The 20,055-nt window shown below is 41.7% G+C and overlaps 2 protein-coding genes across 2 annotated transcripts in view; one reads left to right on the top strand and one right to left on the bottom strand.

Moving 5' to 3' along the window:
* Window positions 1–17,976, bottom strand: part of DCLRE1C (DNA cross-link repair 1C) — a 28,456-nt gene extending 10,480 nt beyond the window's left edge. The window contains exons 1-12 of the mRNA XM_018565047.1: window positions 17,823–17,976; window positions 16,142–16,193; window positions 15,043–15,127; window positions 13,538–13,597; window positions 12,540–12,595; window positions 9,455–9,556; window positions 7,632–7,704; window positions 7,410–7,550; window positions 4,072–4,173; window positions 1,012–1,148; window positions 503–557; window positions 260–348 (exon numbers count right to left, since the gene is read on the bottom strand). Of these exons, the coding sequence (XP_018420549.1) occupies window positions 260–348; window positions 503–557; window positions 1,012–1,148; window positions 4,072–4,173; window positions 7,410–7,550; window positions 7,632–7,704; window positions 9,455–9,556; window positions 12,540–12,595; window positions 13,538–13,597; window positions 15,043–15,127; window positions 16,142–16,193; window positions 17,823–17,931 (1,061 nt within the window). The 5' untranslated portion in view covers window positions 17,932–17,976. The remainder of the gene's footprint in view (window positions 1–259; window positions 349–502; window positions 558–1,011; window positions 1,149–4,071; window positions 4,174–7,409; window positions 7,551–7,631; window positions 7,705–9,454; window positions 9,557–12,539; window positions 12,596–13,537; window positions 13,598–15,042; window positions 15,128–16,141; window positions 16,194–17,822) is intronic.
* A 623-nt stretch (window positions 17,977–18,599) lies between these two features.
* Window positions 18,600–20,055, top strand: part of MEIG1 (meiosis/spermiogenesis associated 1) — a 7,671-nt gene continuing 6,215 nt past the window's right edge. Inside the window, exon 1 of the mRNA XM_018565049.1 lies at window positions 18,600–18,727. The gene's annotated coding sequence lies outside the window, so the exon portion shown is untranslated. The remainder of the gene's footprint in view (window positions 18,728–20,055) is intronic.

Here is a 20,055-nt window from a genome sequence, read left to right as displayed (position 1 = left end):
GGGGGGCACATTGACAACCTCTTTTTCTCTCACTACAGGCTTCCTAATAACCAAATTTGATACTTTTATACTTCCTGCTGTAAAGTTCCATTTTTGAATTATCACCGTCCCAAAGGTAGACTCAATGCCTACATACAGAGGTAGGTGGAAGTGTAACGGATATGAAGGGCACACTGATGGCGCTTATATTGGCTTTACAAACAACATGCACTGTTTTACACTTTTCAGTGGCATGTTAAGGCAAAAAAAAGTTACTCACATTTCTTCTACATCTACAACTGTTCTTCCGACAGGAATCACATTTGGATAAGCCTTCATTGGCTGAATATAATGGAGAAAATCTTGAATCTACATAAATAAAATAAAAATTGAATTAAGTTTATAAAAAAAAAAAAAGGAATCCATTTTAGAAGGAGAGGCAGACAAACAGTGACTCTTGTTATTCATCAATAATAGCCAGTGGGAGAATGTAGAGCATTGGCTGGACAGTGGTAGAACATACCTCACTGTATGAAGAGTGAAAAGAAAAGCACGCCCGATATGAGCTGTCATGGATTCTAAAGGAGAAGAGAAATACAAAATTGGGAAATGCCCGACCTGCAGATGATTGGGTGTTAGTGCCCAGGGCACTTCCTTGTTGGGAGAAGGTGAGGTTCGGACTGAGTTCAGTCCAAACCTGAGCTTATCCCTAACTAGGAAGGACACCCACAGAATAACACAGCACACATAAATATAACTCAACCTTAACATGTCTGACACATTTGCTATTGAATGTTGGGCACTGCAAATAAATGCCATTTATTATACAGTATATCCTTATTTATTGTATATGCGGTTTTCAGCATTCTATGTTCCCCTATGTCAGTATAGGCTTATAAAACATTCCTTTCAACAAATGGAATACAGTCAAGTATTGGTCAGTGAGCACGTTGTGCATCCATAGTGAGGTACAGCTAAAGATAAAATGTTTCTACAGACACATACAGTACATTAGGATATGATGACACACACCTTGCTACCACATTGGTTTTCCTCGTCCTCTCACCAAACCACATAGTTGATGGTTTAATGGTAATAACACGTAAAGGGACTCCATCGTCTGAAAACATTCCACATGGCAATCTGTTGCCTCGCAGGAAGTCTTCATTCTTATTCAAACGGGAAGAAAAAAAAGAAACAAATTGAAGCCCTTTTTTTTTTTTAAAGGACATATTAGAAAAAAATTATTTGTGCTTTTTAAAATGACTCTGTACTGCTCACACAGTCAGCAGGGGCTTAATTGTACCTTGCCAGTTTAATGTGTACAAAGTTACTATAAACAGTTTGTTATGTATTCCCATTCACACAGCGTACCTAAAATCATTTTTAAAACAATATTTGTTACCTTTTAACCTTCCTGGCGGTATTCCCGAGTGTGGCTCGGTGTTAATTTTCAGTACCAAAAGTGGTAACCCCGAGCCACACTCGGGATTACACTGCGCGTCACTTACCTTGTCCCTACGAGCCCCGCTGTGTCCTCAGGCTGATGCCGGCATCCATCTTCCAGGTTCCGTCCCTTGCGAGCGCCAGCATCGCAGGGGGGTGTAACCGGCGGTAAATTCAAAAGTAAAAAAAATACTGAGATAATCAGACCGCCAGGGAGGTTAAATGTGTCTGTGTATTTAGCCTTTGGAGTCATGATTTCAAAGTGACAGAAAACACTTGCTGTCCCCGTAGAAAGACTAGGGACAGATTGATCTTCCCCTTATTAATATGCAATGCTTCTAGATCATTAACCCTTTGTTAGGACAGACCGTGTTCAAATCTAGTTTACAACGGATAATGAAATCTGCTAGCACAGTACAGACAGGGCTAACCATGTAAACATTAACCTGTGCAGCCTCACCTTGCATTCCAGAGGAAAATTTAGTTAGTACAGAGAAGTAAGCAGCATTTTTGCTATGTGAATGAGAACATGTAACAAATATAAAAGTAGGTGTTACCCCAATTCGGCTGCAAAAGTCGAAATAAACTTTAAAAGATGATGCACAAAGCACCAGTGTTTATCTCTATAATTTGTACTTTTAGTTTAATATAAACAACATGGGATCTGCTAGACCAGAGAGATAGCCAGTAGTTATAGTGAACCTCTGGCGTCACTACCCTGGAACAAGTACTCAGATCAGGAAAGTTGGAGGATTGTCAAAAGTCTTATCTGCATACATGGGGTGCAAAGCACTGAAGCCAAGTTGCCAGGCAATGAACATTTTCAGAAAGCAATGGCAGCCTCTATGCTCTCTTGTGATAGGTTTACTTTAAGGCTTAGCTTCTGATTGTGGAAGTAATAGTGGTATTCTACATGGGGATTTATTGGAATGTCTTTTTTTATTGTTACTAATATACAGTCTAATCAGAAAAAAAGATGTATTAATATTCTAGAACTCTGATTTAGCTCAAACATGTATATTCCAAAGGCTAAAATATTTTAGAAGGATAAATATTCATTTAGCTGATGGCATTATAGAAGACTTATTGCCTGCAGGAAAAGGAAACATTTAACCCCTTCATGACTGAGCTTGTTTTTACTTTCTGTTCGTTGATGACTGACACACTTTTGACATTTTGCTGTGTGATTCTTCCATGTCAGTAATATACTTTCTTACAAAAGAGCACCCCCACATGTTGTTTTTTAGAGAGGACAGATAGAGCTACATATTTATATCACATATGTGTACCTAACGCCTCACTTTCGACAAATAAAATATTAAAATTGAGGGGAAAAAAAACGTAAATAAAACACTTTTCCGCAGTTTTGATTTGTAGTATTTTTTTGAAAAATAGCACAGCTAAAAAAAAAAAAAAAATGCATTAAATACATTCATTTATTTGTCCTTTATTTGGAAAAACCTCACATTTCTTAGATTTTAGAAATGTTTCTGTACTTCTCAGCCTAAAACTAAAAGCTAACATTTTAATCTTTTTTCTCTAAAAGCTAAAAATGGTCATTTGGCATACAATGTCACTAAGTATCACACTTAAGGTGCCCATACACTGCTCGATTCTCGTACGAGAATCGTGGGAAATCCCGCGATCGTACGAGAATCGTTCAGCATTGCGGTCATCGGAAGCCCGCCCCCTGCGATGATCGAGAGTACGATCTGCCTGTCCAAGATGGGCAGATCGTACGTTTTTTTTAATCACTTTACAACCATCGCAAGACTAACGTCTTGTGATGGTTGTACAGTGTATGGGCACCTTTAGTGACAGCGACATACTTTTAACATCACTGTCATGAGGGGGTTAAATTAAAAAAATTAACCCATTAGGGTGAAAAACAAATCTGCAGCTCAGCTGCAGATTTGTTTGTAATGTGTTCATTATTATATTAAATGATAGTATAAAAAAATATATTATTTTTATTTGTTACATTTATTTTCTTTTACACTTTTCACTATTTTTAAAAAAGTTTTTACATTTTTATTTTATTTAATTATATCAAGCAGTCATTGTGAATGAATCTATTAGTGTTTGATAATTTAATTAATTCATTTTTGGTTATTATTAGGCTGCTTCAAATAACCTTAGTGACACTGATCCTGCAGCATTTCAGGATCAGATGTCACTAACGGTTTTCTGATCGTTCCCACAAGGATCAGAAACCTGCAACATTGTTTCAGCAATAGAAACCTGTAGCTAAATGTTTCTGTTGCTGAAAGTTTAGAAGAAAAAAAAGTGGTTATACATAGGGATTTCCTAATCTATACCAGCTGTCAATAACGGCAAGAGCAGTAAATACCGCTCTGCTCTCACTGTCAGACACCTGATTCCTGAAAGGGATCAGGCGTCTGAAAAAGCTTAACTCTTTCATCATTGGATGCCTCAATACTGAGGCATCCATTAATGAACGGTAACCGCTGATTCTCAGCATTACCAGCATTACAAAGCCCCAGATAGCTGATTACGTACAGTGTACGTCTCCCGTCATAAAGGGGTTAATAGTCTTCTTTTGAGGGAGGCAAGTTTTAGAAAAATATTTTTAAAGGCAAAAGGAGTTGCTTTAAAGCAAATACATATGATCTGAAACACAATTACCACTGCATGGCGGCATGCATGAATCTGCGTCCTGCAATCTGTTGTCACATGGCAAAGAATATCAGGCATGTTCTTAAACATGTCCAGCTTGTTCACATGTACCTGGAAATTAAAAAAAAAATATATATATAGTAATTCTTAGACCCAAAGCTGCAAGACAAGCAGGTCATTAAACACTATGCATACCAATTTCTACACTGAGCAACGCTTCACCACCACATAGCTGACCTAATGACATGGTATCTGCGGCCACTAACTACCATTGCACCCACTCACCTGGTTACTGGCAACTCAGCAGCTGCACATTTGGCCCCTGACCAATAATGCAACAGTGCTCCTGGCCACTGTACCATTGCATCACGGACAAGTCATCAAATGCATGTTGGCTTCTCAGTGATGCAATGGTACAGTGGCCAGGAGCATACTCCGGGGATAAGCAAATATTGTCAAAATACAAGAGGCATGTGTATTCTTCCTTTACTCTTGGTGTGCTTCTTTTATTTCTTTCACATCTGTGCAATAGTCCAGCTAGTTTCGGCAGGAGCTACTTGCAATAAAGACCAGTCACTGCTGCTCTCTTTCCTTGTATCGAGTGACTGGTATCTGCCCCCCTCCTGTAGTTGCAGAGTCATTTGGTGCACACAGAGTGGATTTTTATCCTTTGTGGCTATTGAGGAGCATACAAGGTTTTTTTGTGGCCATAGTTCCGCTCTGTGGCAGAAAGCTCACACGTTGGCAAACAAAATACATAGAGGGGAATTTATTAACACTGGAGCAGACAGAATCTGGAACAGTTGCCCATGGCAACCAATCAGCTTCTAGCTTTCATTTTCAAAGCTTAACTGAACTGAAGAGAGAAGCTGATTGGTTACTATGTGCAACTGTTCCAGATTCTGCCTGCTCCAGTTTTGTTAAATTCCCCCTATAAACTTTGGAAGATATACCTATGCATAGAAGCTGCATACTTTCTTGACTGTCCAACAAAGAAAGTGTTTTATTGGTCTCTAGCTATGAGTAAGAACCCTTAGTGGTATGAAATGTGTGAGCAATGACCTTTGTGTATACATCCCATATTATTCGGTGTTTTCCAAAAATTGTTTACCTGGAGTCTCCAGGGAGTTCCTTCTTTACTACTCTGCAAGTATCCTTTAACTAAGAAGCTCAGACCAACAACAAAGTTGGCAAGTTAGTGGTTTGGAGTGGGATGTGCTAAATCGGCCTTTAGAGCAATATAAGCTCATGAATAAGGGAAAACAATAAGGACGCAGTAGGAGATGACTATATAAAAACAGAGCCAAGAAAGCCATCAGTCATGCCTATTTTTTCAGCACAAGTGATAGAATAGCTACCCTCTGATTAGTTACAGCCAGCTCCAGTGGTGTTTGCTGTATGCCATTTCCTGGATTCATTGATGAATGGCACTTAGCTCAGCACATACAACAAAACGCATCAGAAAATTGCCACAAACGAGACAGCTATATATTTGGGCAACATATCCAAGAGCTGTTTAGAAATCCAAATTCCAGATATTCCAGAAAAAGAATAACCATTGCAGCTATTTCATGAAATGTGTTTTTAAATGTCATTATTGTAAAGCTGGCCCTACGTGGTTAGAATGTCAATCCTTCACATAAGAAACGAGAAACATTTTCTATCCTTCTTCGACTTTTCTCGTCACTGTTGTGGAAACTAGGGATGCACCGATACCAGTTTTTTGGTATGGAGTACCAATATTTTTTTTCCGGTACTCACCACTATCAAATACCGATACCGGAAGTCCCAATAAGGAAGCCAGGTAGCGTGTAATGACTCGCAGCCCAGCTTCCCGATTAGCCGTCTCCATGCTCCCTTGTAATAATGACTCGTCGCCTGGCTTCAGGATTGGCCAACTTCCCGACCAATCAGGAAGCCAGGCAGCGTGTAATGACTCGACGTCTGTCTTCCTGATAGCGGAAGTTCCGGAATCGGGAACGTTTGGGCGAGTACCGATATTAGAAACCAATCATCGATTGTACCCCACTAATACAATTATAAATTCAAAAGCTGGGTATACATGGTTCGATTTTCCGTACGGACTTTCTTATCAAAAATCTCATCAGAACATTCGATGATGCCGTCAGAGGCTTGACAATTTTTAAGAAAATTTCATTTGGCTCTAACATCCGATTTCGAAATGAATAGAGCTTGAACGAAAACCACTTTTACGGTTAGAATATTGTTCGTTCGAGAAACATTTTCGTCACTGCAGTGAAAAATCGATTGTCAATTTGACCCGATCAACTATTAGGAAATGGAAGGGATGTTCCCAAAAACACGTTTTTTTAAACAAAATTCTAACCGTATGTACCCAGCTTACAGAAGAACTCCAAGAAATGTAAAAATGAACCCTTGCAGTGGGTCTACCTCTGCACTGCAAGGGTTAACTGCTTGTTTTAGTCTAGCGGCCAAAAACGAGCCATAAAGAACATATACTCAACAGAGCCTGGCTTCTAGACTCCGCCGGTCTAAGGACCCATGACGTCATCACGTCTAACACAGCTGCATTAGACATGAGAATGCCAAGGGACATTAAACCGCCAGAGCAGAGGGGAAAAGAGTGCCGACTGCTGCAGAACCGAGGATCTGGTAAGTATATTTTCTTTCATTTAGCCCTTGACCAAAACAAGCAGTTAACCCTTGCAGTGTGGGGGTAGTCCTGCTGTAAGGGGTAATTTTTTACATATCCTGAAGTTCTTCTTAAACTGTGTATGGCCAGCTTAACTCCATGAACTTTACTTGGTATCAGCCTATGGTAATGCCCTATACAGCAGCACTCAGTCTAGGAGAGGGAAGGGTATCACTAGGAGCCGGGTGTGCTACACTTTAAGCCGATCAGGTGCAGTCACTGTTGAAGTATTGTGACAGCCGTGGGGGCTGAATACAATAGCCGGCAGTGCAGATTTTTCCCATCCATCCACACTATTTAGTGTGGATGGAGGAATTTGATTCTTCTTCTTCAGCCCAAGAGATGAATGAGACAAATCTATGCATGTACAAATCTATGCTTCATTCATGCAAAATTGTGCTGCTGCTTTTACAGGGAACGTGCCCTACTCCACCAGGCTGTTACTAAGGTGCCCATCATATCACATCATGAAGACTAGATGAAATCAGTGACATCCAATAACACACAGCCTGGAAAATGTTTACCATGACATGTATATATTTCCCATTTCTCTTATTCTTTTTGAGGATGGAGCTTTTAAGCATTAGCAAGGCAATGCTAGTTTGCCAGGAGTGAAATATTAAAATCTGATGGCCATTTATGTGCGAGTGACTGAATAAGAGGAGACTCTTACCTTTGCTCCAAATTCCTCACTTAGGTTTGTGAATAAATACTCGTATCCATAAGCTGCTTTGCAGTTAAGCCAAACAACATGATGAGGACTCAGTGTTATCCAGCTGCGTACCAACTCCAAAATCCCAAATAAACATTCCTCCTACAGTAGGGAAAACCACGGATATGAAATATAACGCAACATTACAAACAAAGAAATCAGAGGATATTAAAACAGACTTACCCTGCTAGGAATCTGGAAAAATTTAGGATCACAGAACGTTGTGTCCAAATAAATGCTATCAATGTCTTTAACTCTAAAAAGAAATATTAGAACTATTCAGATGAATAACAGTATCATTATTATTACATAGTATTTATATAGCGCCAACAGTTTGCGCAGCGCTTTACAATATACGGAAGACATAACAGTTACAATACAATTCAAGACAAGATGGTAAGGAGGGCCCTGCCCCTGAGGGCTTACAATCTAAAAGAGGAGGGGGAAATGATACATGAGTAAGCTGTGGGAATGAATTATGTGAGAATGTGAAGGTTCAGTGGTTAGGTTGCGGTGGGATAGGCTTCCCTGAAGAGATGAGTCTTTAGGGAACGCCTAAAGGCAGTCAAGGTGGGAGATAGTTCATGTTGATATGCAGATGAATGACACTTTAACCCACAACTCCATGCTATACCCAACACTAAAATAGGTGCCTAATAGGACCATTCTAACAAGCAGCCAGCTCCTAGGTTCGGGTGAGTATAACTTTTTATTTTCGCACCTTGCTGAAAACGAGCACTTACAGTGCGGGGGATCATGATTTACTGGACCTTAGACCGCTACAGAGGAGGGGGACAGACATTCCAGGGACCAGTCTAAGAAGAAGCCGGCTCAGAGTTTTTAGTAAGCATATCGTTCTTTTCTTTTTAACCTAGACACAAACAAGCAGTTAACCCTTGCAGTGCGGGGGTAGCCCGCTCACTCTTCTCTCCTGCTATCAGCTTATTTCTTGTCAACACATTTGCATGCAGCACTCCTGATTGGTTCTAAGTCCCTCCCCCTCCTCTTCCAGGCTGAATGCTGCTGTACATGGGTTTGCAAAAGGCTGACACCAGGGCAAATTCAGGTACTGACACTAGTTGCATTTAAAAAATGAATTTACGGATTTATGAATATAGAGTTATATTCAATAGGGATGCACTGAAATTTCAGCTGCCGAAACATTTTGGCTAAAAATGGTACTTTGGGCAAAATGCCAAAAGTACCATAACGGCCTAAACTTCATCTGAAAATTCAGCGCATCCCTATCTTCTGTCCTCTACTAAACGCCAGTCTGTGTCCCCTCTGACGCTGCTGCTCTCCCCTGGTGTCGGCAGAGGCAGCAGGGATCTGAGAGGACACAGAGCGGTATCCAGCGCGGAGGAGAAAAACTGTCAAGAGGCCGAGCTGGGCGGTGACGTCAAGAAACTGTCAGGAGGCCATGCTCTCTTCTTGCACCGCCCCCGCTCGGTCTCCTGTGACATGCGAGTCAGGATTTCGGAGTGGTGCGGGGAGGAGAGAGCTGTCAGCTGTCACAGGAGACCGAGCTTTCCTCCTGCACTGCCCGGCTTGGCCTTTTGTGACAGGTGGAGGAGCCAAGATAGGGAGCGGGTTACAAATATATATACATATATACACACACATATACACATAACTGTTCTGTGGCTTAAAGGATTGCTTCCGTTTTTTCTTATAGAGAAGGAATGGTCTAATGGTTATCATACGTGTACCAAAACAATCCAAAACATGTTGACAGGAAAAGTAACAACAGGTTTGGGTACATTACAGTTGATTCGGCAAATAATGTTTTTTTTTCTTCAAACAGACGAAAGATCTGCTTGAGCGTCAACAGCTTTGGTCATGGTGACTGGTAAATGTTACAAAACAGCTTGCCCACACCATCATAATCTATTAGTTCATAACTGAAGCCTAGGCCTGAGATCATATACACTACATGTATGCATTCACCGGATTGTTAAACCGCAAGAGGCATGTATAGAAAAATAAATATGTTACATTTTATGCACCTGTTTCCTGAATGTAAAAGCTCCATACGTGCCACTTCTCCTTTTGCCAGTCTGAAATCTCCAGTATACAACACGGTGCCATTTTGTCCTTGGAACAAAAACCTTAAAGGAATTAAGATGCTTAGATTTCAAATAATGGAAATAAAGGAAACAATTGCTCACTATAACCAATTATGTTATAATAAGATATTTTAAAGTGTGACCTAGATCAAAACATTTCTATCAACAACTAACAATAGTACTGGAATGCAATTACCTATGTTAAAGTGTATTCCATGCCAAAACTTATTTTTTTCAACTTTGGATAGAGTAGGGAATGGTTAAAACCCATGCCTGTACCCCTGTCCAATAAATGTCTCAGGAGATGTAGATATATAGGTACCCTCAAACACATTTGATGGGCATGCCCAAAATATAAAAAAGATTTTGGATTAACGTTTACCAATTGATGTACACCAACCTGGGTAGGGGTATGCATAAAAGCCAATATGGTGCACTTCCTAATCTGAAACCTGCTAATTGCACTAAATATCAGATGAAATTACTTAACTTTATCCTTTACAGCAGCTAACTAGACTTTGGCTAGAACATGGTGGTCTACGACTGACGAAAAAAATTACATACTTAAGTGATTCTTATAAGAAAATTTCATAGAGTCTGAACACCAAGGATAACAATGGATTATTTTTAAAACTGTTTTGACTGCTCCCCTACTCACTTTCTAATTTTCCTCTGATGAGGAGATAAATATGGTAACCCAGGTGGCAATGTCGCCCCAAGGTCCTTACTCCCCACAACTTTCTCCTCCCCATTCTACCTTTCCTAACCACTCTCTTACCCGCTACTGATGGAAATATTCCTCCTTTTTTCTGATGGAAGTATTCCTCCTTTTGTCTAATACCCAGACATCACCACAGATTTACATATCACCTTAGGGTGTTTGGGACTACAGGGCGTTATAGGGTATTAGCAAAATTGTTATGTCTTGCGACCCAGGCAAGCTTTTACATCTATCGCTTTCTCAAAGAATACATCCCCACACAGCTACCTCCTCATGTATCACGTGCCCCTCCCTTTTAGATTGTAAGCCCTCACGGGCAGGGCCCTCCTTACCATCTTGTCTTGAATTGTGATTGTAATGTCTTCCTTATATTGTAAAGCGCTGAGCAAACTGTTGGCGCTATATAAATACTGTATAATAATAATAATAATAATAATAATCTATCGTCCAATCTTTTTTGTTATATGAACTCTTGCCTGGTACCGTAACTCTAGGTTGACTCATCCATTTTGATGCTACTGCTTGCCTCTTATTGCAGTTGAGTTTATTATACATTTTATATTTTGTAAAACAAATAAAACTGCCTTTTGTATCCTCTCCATCGTATCGGGGAGATGGAGATGATCCTGTCTGGTAGGCACAACAGAAAATGAGAAGAAAACCCTCAAAATGTGAGAAAAATCCCCAGACAACTGTCACTTGGCCTGGGATTACCCCTGACATTTACTGCCCATGACAATGGCCATCAAGACAAAAAGGAATTCTCTTCAGCGGGAACAAAGACAGCAATAAAAACCAAGACAGGCTTTCTAACTCTTCAACACTTTATCCAAAAAAAAAAAGTTTTGGTTTTAGATACACTTTTAATCTTCTTAAGTCATTCCCTGTGTGCCTCTGGAGCACTTTGGATCCTAGCCCCAGGCTGTACACAGGTTTGAGACTTCTGCAGAATTTTAGGTTAAGCCTCTTGTCGGTTATTCAACTGTCACATGCCAGAACAGTGAGCAGTAAAGGTTCTGGTATTTGAATGATGTGAATGAGGTCAAACCTCAGCTCAGCAGAAGAGCCTCTCTAACTAAATCCCAATATCTACAGAAGACACAAGACATACATGCTAACACTGGGGCAGACAAAATCCGGAGGGACAGTGCATGGTAACCAATCAGCTTCTAGCTTACCTTTTCAAAGTTTAACTGAACAACCTGAAGACTGAAGCTGATTGGTTGCCATGCGCAGCTGCTCCAGATTCTGTCTGCTCCAGTTTTAGTAAATTTCCCCGTAATCTGTAATACAGGTGCAGCTTGTTAATAACCGTCAAATGACCACAAATACGTTTTCAGGAGTAGCATTATAAACATCTGCACCAATTTCTGTCAAGTCCTTCTTACAAGTTATATGATTAGGTCGTTCAGAAAAAAAAGAGGTGTAAGGCAAAACCACCATCTGGGACTTCTTGTTACCACTAACCTCAAAATAAGCTGACAGACTGAAAAGATCTTGTGCTCATGCCGTGTGCTAGACTTGCATATTATCAGTAAATAATAATACAAACACAGTGGGAAATACGGTCACATTGAATAAAAATATATATATATAAAAAGTAGTCCAAATGTAAGGTTCAATTCTTAAATATGGGTGTAGTTTCTAAAAACCATAGTATAACAGAGGCCAACAAACTGCAGTACACCACAGCGCACATGGTGAGCAATGCGTTACAGTCTGATTTTTTTGTGCATTATTGTATAGCATGTGGGTGCTGTGGCAGCTGGCAGAGAAGCAGCCCTGGGTATCTCAGTAAACACATCAGCCCCAGTGCCTGAATTATATAGGTAGGGGCTGATTTATAAACTGTTAACACAACTTTTTGCAACGTTGTGTAGCCACTACAGCAGGAGTGCGCAATTCCAAACCTCCAGCTGTGCTTTACCTTCAAATCCCAACATGCCTCTAGGAGTCACACCTGTAACTGTCAGTCTTGCAATGCCTCATAGAACTTGTAGTTCCACAACAGAGCCAGAAATGCCCACCCTCCACTAGAGAGAGCCGAGAAGCATGGGAATTTCCTGTGCTCTAGTGGCCATATAGCACTGCAAATCTGTGCAAACTGTTTATAAATCAGCCTGGCAGTGTGGGGTTTTTTTTTTTGTTATCATTAGTGCTATCCTCAGCAAGAAAATGTCAACAGCGCATATCCATACTGCACGGTCTTGTGACGCAATTATTTAAAACTCAGACTAGGATTAGCAAAGAAGTAGTACATTATTAAATATGAGAAATAGCAAAACGTATTACTAAATAGGTTACATTACTGAGCCTGGACAGTGACCAGCTGGCAAAAGTGTGATCAGAACATCTTCTTTCTAGGAGAAAAGAAAAGTCATTACAAAACAAATACTTTTAGTTCTGTAGGTAAGGAAGCAAAAACACACACACCACATTCTGGTATAGGTTTAACTGTCTAAGTAGGGGCAGGAAGCAATTGGCCTATGTACGCCAGCGGTTATTCACTGCTGCACTACAGAACTAAAAGAAAAACTTGTAGTAACTACGGGGTCACATACACAGGCACCTGTTAGATCATTTTATCAAAGCATGGCAACATTTTTTAAATGCGTGACAGAGTAAAGTAAACAGCCATCAATATTGTGATACTCATTACTTCTTCGCCTTGTTTTTAATGTGACACTAAACTCAGTACTGTAGTCAAATCTGAAAAATACATTCAAGTACCTTAACTATTAACAAAACTGTAATGGATTTGTGTATCACTCAGCTGTAGGTCCTCAAATCATCTCTGAATTGGTGCTGACACTGTCCTTCCTACTGGAGGGTGGCTACATTTGTTCCCCATGGTCCCTCTGTGTGTTGTAAAGTAGCCACCACTGCAAGCTCACTCCTGCCACAGACTACAATGTCACGTTCAGTTTACTAATTTGTAATTGTAGTCCCCAAGCCCTAAAGAAAAGGGCCACTCAAAAGTGATAGCTGGAGACTGCTTGGCAGAGAAACCTGCTGGCTTTTCATATCTCTTCGGGTCTTCAGCTCCTGATCATATTCTGGCCTACTTGGAGTTTTGGACATTTCTGCCCATACTTGAGGTACTCCCCTTCCACCAACTTCACATATAAAATTAAAACTTTAACAAGAATGAAATCCCCTTATATTGAGCAGGCGTGTACAAAAATGCATATTGCTGTTGGAGTTCCTAAGGCATAACAAACTCTCGAACAATGACTATACTGACCCCTTAACAATCCCCATCCAAGTACTCACATCACCAGTACTCCCCATCCAGTACTCACATCACCAGTAGCTTCATCAACCAAAGAGATCTGAGTCGGAGTGTCCACTTCGATAGGTTTCTGTAAAAAAAAAAGTAACTTATTATCAGCAATACTAAACTAAACCAGCACAATAAAACACTTGCCTGCAACGGCCCTGTAGACCTTATACATTAAACACAAACAAACCACCTGCACAGCAGAATGATTGTTAAATACAAATTAGGACACCTCGATATGAGTTGTATTCTTAAAAGGCAAATTTATTTTAAAAAAATAACAAGAAGAGTTTTCATTTTTGCTGTGTATTCAATGTCCTGTGGTGTCTTATACTTCTTGGGGATTCCTAAGGAAAGAATCTGCCTCCACACTGTGAAGCCAAGCGAGGGGTCTCACTGATTCTGCTTAATAACTGCAATATAAATAAAATATATTAACAAGATTACCACCCCTACAGGTGAATGGAGCTGGGATGTCAGGTTCAGGCATCTTACCACTGGAGATATAAAAAGCTGGTGGGTTACTGAACTCTGACTAGCAAGGAAGTTTTACATACATCATAGTTGCACGTTCTGGAAGACCAATAAATTATGCAATACCCTGTGGCAATGACATGGGTTAAAACATGTTCACACCTAGGTGGGCTGTAGGTCCTACCCCTTGTGATTTCAGGCTCCCTGACAGCTTTTATGTTAAAGTCTATCTCCAGGAAGAAAAAACAATTAATCATCTTGCAATGGTACTACCCCCGCACTGCAAGGGTTAACCACTTGTTTATTTCTAGGGTACCTGTGTAAAGGACTTTTACTTATCTGATCCCTGCTCTCCTGGCAGATGGCACTCACCCCTCTGGTCTACGTTCCAGCTTGTGGACTGCCCCTTAGTATCCTCTTGTATAATGCCAGGATATGGTCTTGCATTGTGTGTGATTACATCAGCAGGCCCCTGACCATTGGAGTGCAGGGGGAGCAAAAGGCTGTGGGAGCTGGTCTCGGAGTGCTGGAGCGGGTATCAGGTAAGTAAAAATCCTTTACATATCCCTAGACAAAAAAACAGCATGTAACCCTTGCAGTGTGGGGGGTAGTCCCACTGCAAGGGGACTTTTTTCTTCTTTCCTGGAGATAGGCTTTAGGATAGCAAGTGGAGAGATTGTCACATGCAAGTCTCCTGTTCAGAGATGATCTTGTGACTGTGAATAAACCTGGAGTGCCCAGTCTGAGCACTTCTGTGTTCAATGTGAGTTCAGTACAGGATATATAAAAGATTGGGGACTTGTCCCCCAGTCTCCATCCGCAGCACGCAGGGTCATCACTTGTGTATAATGTCACATGGGAGTTTGTCTGCTCCTTTTTGAAAGGATAAATCAAGAAAAAAAAAATGTTTTTGGAAGCTCCTGGGCTTAGTGTAGTTCTAGCCGTCTTTGCAGTATTTCATATTTTCGATGAAAGCATGCAACTGCTGCTCTAACTCTAAGCATGCACACAAGACACAAACACAAAAAGAAAATATGATAGAAAAGTACTTACAATTCGATTTTCCCAGAATGCATACTTAGGACTTGTTAACAACAGCTCTTTGGTGACTGGGGAACAATAGAGGTAAACTTTGAGGCTATAAAGAAACAATCAGAAAGTCAAACATCAGTAGTAGTATAGTTACTTGCTTAACACAGGTGAGAAACAAGCTAGTGGGTGCTGTAGTGGACAAGCCTGATTTTGCTGTGGTGGCCAGTGGACAATTGCATCAGTATGGTGAAGAACTGAGGTGTTATTATTATTATTATTATTATTACATAGTATTTATATAGCGCCAACAGTTTGCGCAGCGCTTTACAGTGTTGCAGTGGCAGTCGGTGTGCAAGCATGGGGAGTGTGGTGCAGGTAAGCGTGTGGCATGTCATTGCAGTACTTGACAGTGGACAAGTGATTCAGTACAATGGAGATGTGCACTGTTGTAGTGGGGATTTGAGCCACTGCAGTGGAAAATGCGCATGGCAGTCAGTAAAGCAGTGCACAGGTGTGTGTCAGTCAGTAAAGACGTACATTGTATATATCCTGACATCAGAAGTGCATGTGTGCCATGGCAGAGTAAAGTAAAGTGCCGCAGCAGTCTCTGAACAATTACTTTGTTACAGTCAAGTACTGCATAACATTGCAATTCAGTATAATAATCACAATTGCAGGGGTGTGGCAGCTGGTAGACAAATATCCAGGTGCCATTGCAGTCCGTGGACAAAAGCATTATTGCATTAGATTTACACAGTTGAGTGCCATTCCAAAGACAAAATCACAGGTGCCTGGGCATTTGGTTGGCAAGTGCATGGTTACATTTGGGGGTTTGATAATAAGTTGCGATGATCTCCTGTCAACATAAAAAGTTTGCCACCATTTTTCTTTCTACACGGTCTTGGCTTTCAGACAATATATAATGTTTGGGGGTTTGAAGTAATTTTCAGGCTTAAAATGTGGTTTATAACACGGGAGCACAAAACGTCATTAAGGGGCTAAATACAAATGTACAAAAATTGGGGGGGGAAAAAGAGCAGCATGAAAACCAATCGAGTTTCATCTTTCAAGGTAAGTGGTGATTATGCATTTCCCTTTCAGTGGATATGATGCTACACACCTGCACTGCAGTTTTCGTTTCAGGGCCGGAGCACGAAGTCCTTTCATGTGATCTGTGTAAAGAAAAGAAGCGCCATGTTACTGTTTACTAGACTATGTATGAAAAAAAGAAAGAATAAGAATTAAGAGTTTCATAAACGGTGTCACTGAGCTGAAGAGTAGTGATGGGCTCGGGCGTGTTCGCAGCTCCACGTGCCGAGCCCGCCAGGAAGCTGACAGCGCCAATCACAGGTACTGAGACATTATCCCGGTCCGCAGCTGCAGAGATTGGGAAATTTCTCCGTGCCTGTGATTGGCGCTGCGGCGCTGTCAGCATCCTGTCGGGCTCGGCACTAGTGATGGGCTCGGGCGTGTTCGCAGCTCCAAGTGCCGAGCCCGCCAGGAAGCTTACAGCGCCAATCACAGGCACTGAGACATTTCCCGATCTCTGCAGCTGCGGACCGAGATAATGTCTCAGTACCTGTGATTGGCGCTGCAGTGCTGTCAGCTTCCTGGCGGGCTCGGCACGTGGAGAAGCTAACACGCCCGAGCCCATCACTACTCGGCACGTAGAGCTGCGAAAACGCCCGAGCCCAACAATACTGAAGAGTATAGGAAAGCCCGGATTTAAATGATGGTCAACTGATTGATCAAATATCGGGCAGACTGGACAATAACTATGTTTATGGACATAAAAACGTTTGGAGACACCACTGACCCTTCAGGACTTGTTCACACCATGTCCGTTAAGCTGCGCTTTTCTGCACATGTAAGGTGTAAACAGGACACACAAACAACAATTTTACCACAAGCCAAGCTTTTCCATAGAAGAAGCCATTGTTTACTATGGAAAGACAGGTCCATCGTCATCCTCACCTTGGCGTGGAATCAGGAAAAAAGGGATTTACATTTTAAAAAAGAAAATCCTATTACCGTGTTTCCCCGAAAGTAAGACCTACCCCGAAAATAAGACCTAGCACTATCTTCAGGGGTTTCTGTAATATAAGACCTACCCCGAAAATAAGACCTAGTTCGGTGGTAGATCTCATATTACAGAAATCCCTGAAGATAGTGCTAGCCGCAGCCCCCCCCCGCCAGGCACGCACGCCCCCACCCGCTCGCCCGCCCATCAAACCGTTACTGAGCCGAGCGGCTCTTCATCATCAATGCCTTCCGATCGGCTGAACGAGCACCCAGAGCGTCTCCCAGGACGGCATCAGAGCGGCATCAGAGCGCTAGCACTGGTTTGTGGCATGTTCGCAAGATAAAAGCCGACAGGGCCGGTATGCGCAAGCGAACACTGCCCGTTCGGCATTGTGGTCATCGGAAGCCCGCCCCTCAGCGGGGCAGGCTTGCGGTCATCGCAAGTACGATCTGCCTGTCCAAGATAGGCAGATTGTACGTTTTGTTAATTAGCTTACAACCATCGCAAGACTTTTGTCTTGCGATGGTTGTAAGGTAATTAAAAAAACGGTTGTAAGGTGTGTGCCCAGCATTAGATTTACCAAAACGATGTAATCTGAGGACCGAGCTAATCTATCCAATCAGGCAGGCCCTTGCATTACATAGTTCTCGCTAAATGCAATTGTACAATCAGATTGTAATGTGTGTGGTGAGCTTTCTGGAAGAAGGTACGATTAAAGACATAACAATATAATATTCATCATAATGATCAGCAAGATTAGTTCTTCATGGATACTTACCCTTGTGACAATGGGATAGAAAATAAGCCTTCGCTGAGAGGTTTTCCCTGTCGAACCTGTCTAAAGATATGGAGGGATACTCCTTCATACGGCCCTGGAAGGAGCTCATGTCAGCGACATCAGCAGGAGCACACAGTGACAACTTACAGCAATACCGGAAGAGGTACAGAGATAGAGAGCACCGAGTACATTCCTCATACTTCGCAATCTAACCAATCAGCGCGCTGCTATCTATGTTGCGCACTCCTCCCAGCGGCCAATAGGGTAACGAGAGGGATGCACACTACAAAGCGCTTCGGTACGCAGTAGCCCATAATAGCTGCGCTGTGTGTATAGCCAGCGCTTCAGAACACGTGGCCAGCCTTCAGTGTAGGGTGCAGTTTGGACGTGATATTACTAGTAACGAGCCTATTGGATGTCAGTGTTCGGTACTCTTTCTTTACCAATGGGAAATACCAGTCGTTTTACACATATTTAAATGGAACCGAAATAAAACTACTAATCAGAGCACACAAGCTTTATTGTATCATGGTATGATAAAACTACGTTGATACAGAGGGGGGGTGTACCAATGTCTCGGGACACAACAGGCCATGCCTTCGCTCTTTGATTGGCCGACAAAGGCTGTTGTTAATGCCTTCTCTCTTTGATTGGCCGGCAAAGGCTGTTGTTAATGCATTCTCTCCCTCATTGGTCGACAAAAGCTGTTGTCCTAGCCTTCTCACTGATTAGCTGATACTGGCTTTTGTCCATGCCTTCTCTCACTGATTGGCTGATACTGGCTGTTGCCCACGCCTACTCTCAGCCCCTAAAATGAGCAGCGCGTTATTTGTTGCTAGGATACCAGACTTGGCTCTAACAGTGACTGATCGGCTGTTTGTCGTTTTCAGGTGCAGGGAACTCAGGTAAGGGACGCTTGGTAGCAGCTGCATGAAGGGAGTGGATAGTCCTTTTAAGGATATATTTGTGCAGAAGATGTAAATGATGTCAGTGTGAGCTAAGTTTTTTTTTTAAATAAAAACTTGTTTCTTGCAGAGTTTGTAATTGTAAAAATATGTTAACCTTCCAATGCAATATCTGCTGTATTCTGCCCACCGAGTCAGCGATCAGGTTTCCATAGGAACGTGAGTGCTGATACGCCCTCTATAACTTAGTGCACGGCCCTGTAGACCGATAGGATGTAATTGATTCCCAACATCCTGCATAGCCTATAGGGCTTCAATGTGATTGTGCCACATTGAAGATTTGATCTCAATGCTCATGTTTCCACGGAAACCTGGTTGCTAAATTTCTAGTACAGAGAATTCTGCATCGAAATGTGGGAGGGAGCAGATGTATTTTTTTATATGAAATCGTGCACTTATCTGTTACCAGGGTCAGCATACATGTTACAATCAGCTTTAGGTCTCATTTACACTTGGCGATTTAAGATGAATCCAAAATGTCCCATTTAGATGCGTCCGCTGTCACCTGTCCAAGTTAATGACAGGGGGACAGCGGGCACATCTGTAAGCGGCAGTCTGCATGTAATTGTATGTGATAAGAATAGATCACTATCCCTGGATGCATCTATCCTGTGTCCAGTGACAGTCATCTATTCCAAACCACATGTGATCGTATCACATAAGATCACATGCGGACTTCCGCTTACCCAGCCATTAGCTTGAACGAGTACAGCAACCCCATCTAAATGGGACATCTGGCATTGCTGCCACAGGAACCCCAAATTGCCAAGTGTGAATGAGGCCTTAGATTTACCGAAATAATATGAGAACCTCCCTAAACTATCCAATCAATTTGTGTCCAACCAGGCCGGCCCTTGTACTCCATAGCTGTTGGTAGATCTCATGGAGATTGTACAATCAGATTGTAACATGCGTTGTGAGCTTTAAAGGTAAGTGAGTAAAGGTTGAAAGCTTTAAAGCATGTAGGCTGCAATTGCTGACCTCTCCTGATGAAAATACTAGCAGTCTCGCTGTCATGCACCTTTTATGTCATTACAAGTGTGCAGGAGCTCTGGCATCATTCTGATTTCCTGATCTGGCTTTACAGGTTGCAGTGATGTTTTCAGCTAAAGCTATGTACAGTACCCTGCCAGCCCCACCATCCAATCATGATTATGCATACATTGCATAGAGAAGCACAGAGATCCAGTAATGGCATCAGTAGATCTAAAATGAAGTATGTCAAGAAAATAGAAGGGTTTTACTCAAACATTCCATTAGCATGTTCA

The sequence above is a fragment of the Nanorana parkeri genome, unplaced genomic scaffold (assembly GCF_000935625.1).
Source record: "Nanorana parkeri isolate BGI_ZX_2015 unplaced genomic scaffold, ASM93562v1 scaffold808, whole genome shotgun sequence".
NCBI classification, from domain to species: domain Eukaryota; kingdom Metazoa; phylum Chordata; class Amphibia; order Anura; family Dicroglossidae; genus Nanorana; species Nanorana parkeri.
The sequence above is the reverse complement of the archived record's forward strand: the minus strand, read 5'-3'. Positions and strand labels throughout refer to the sequence as shown.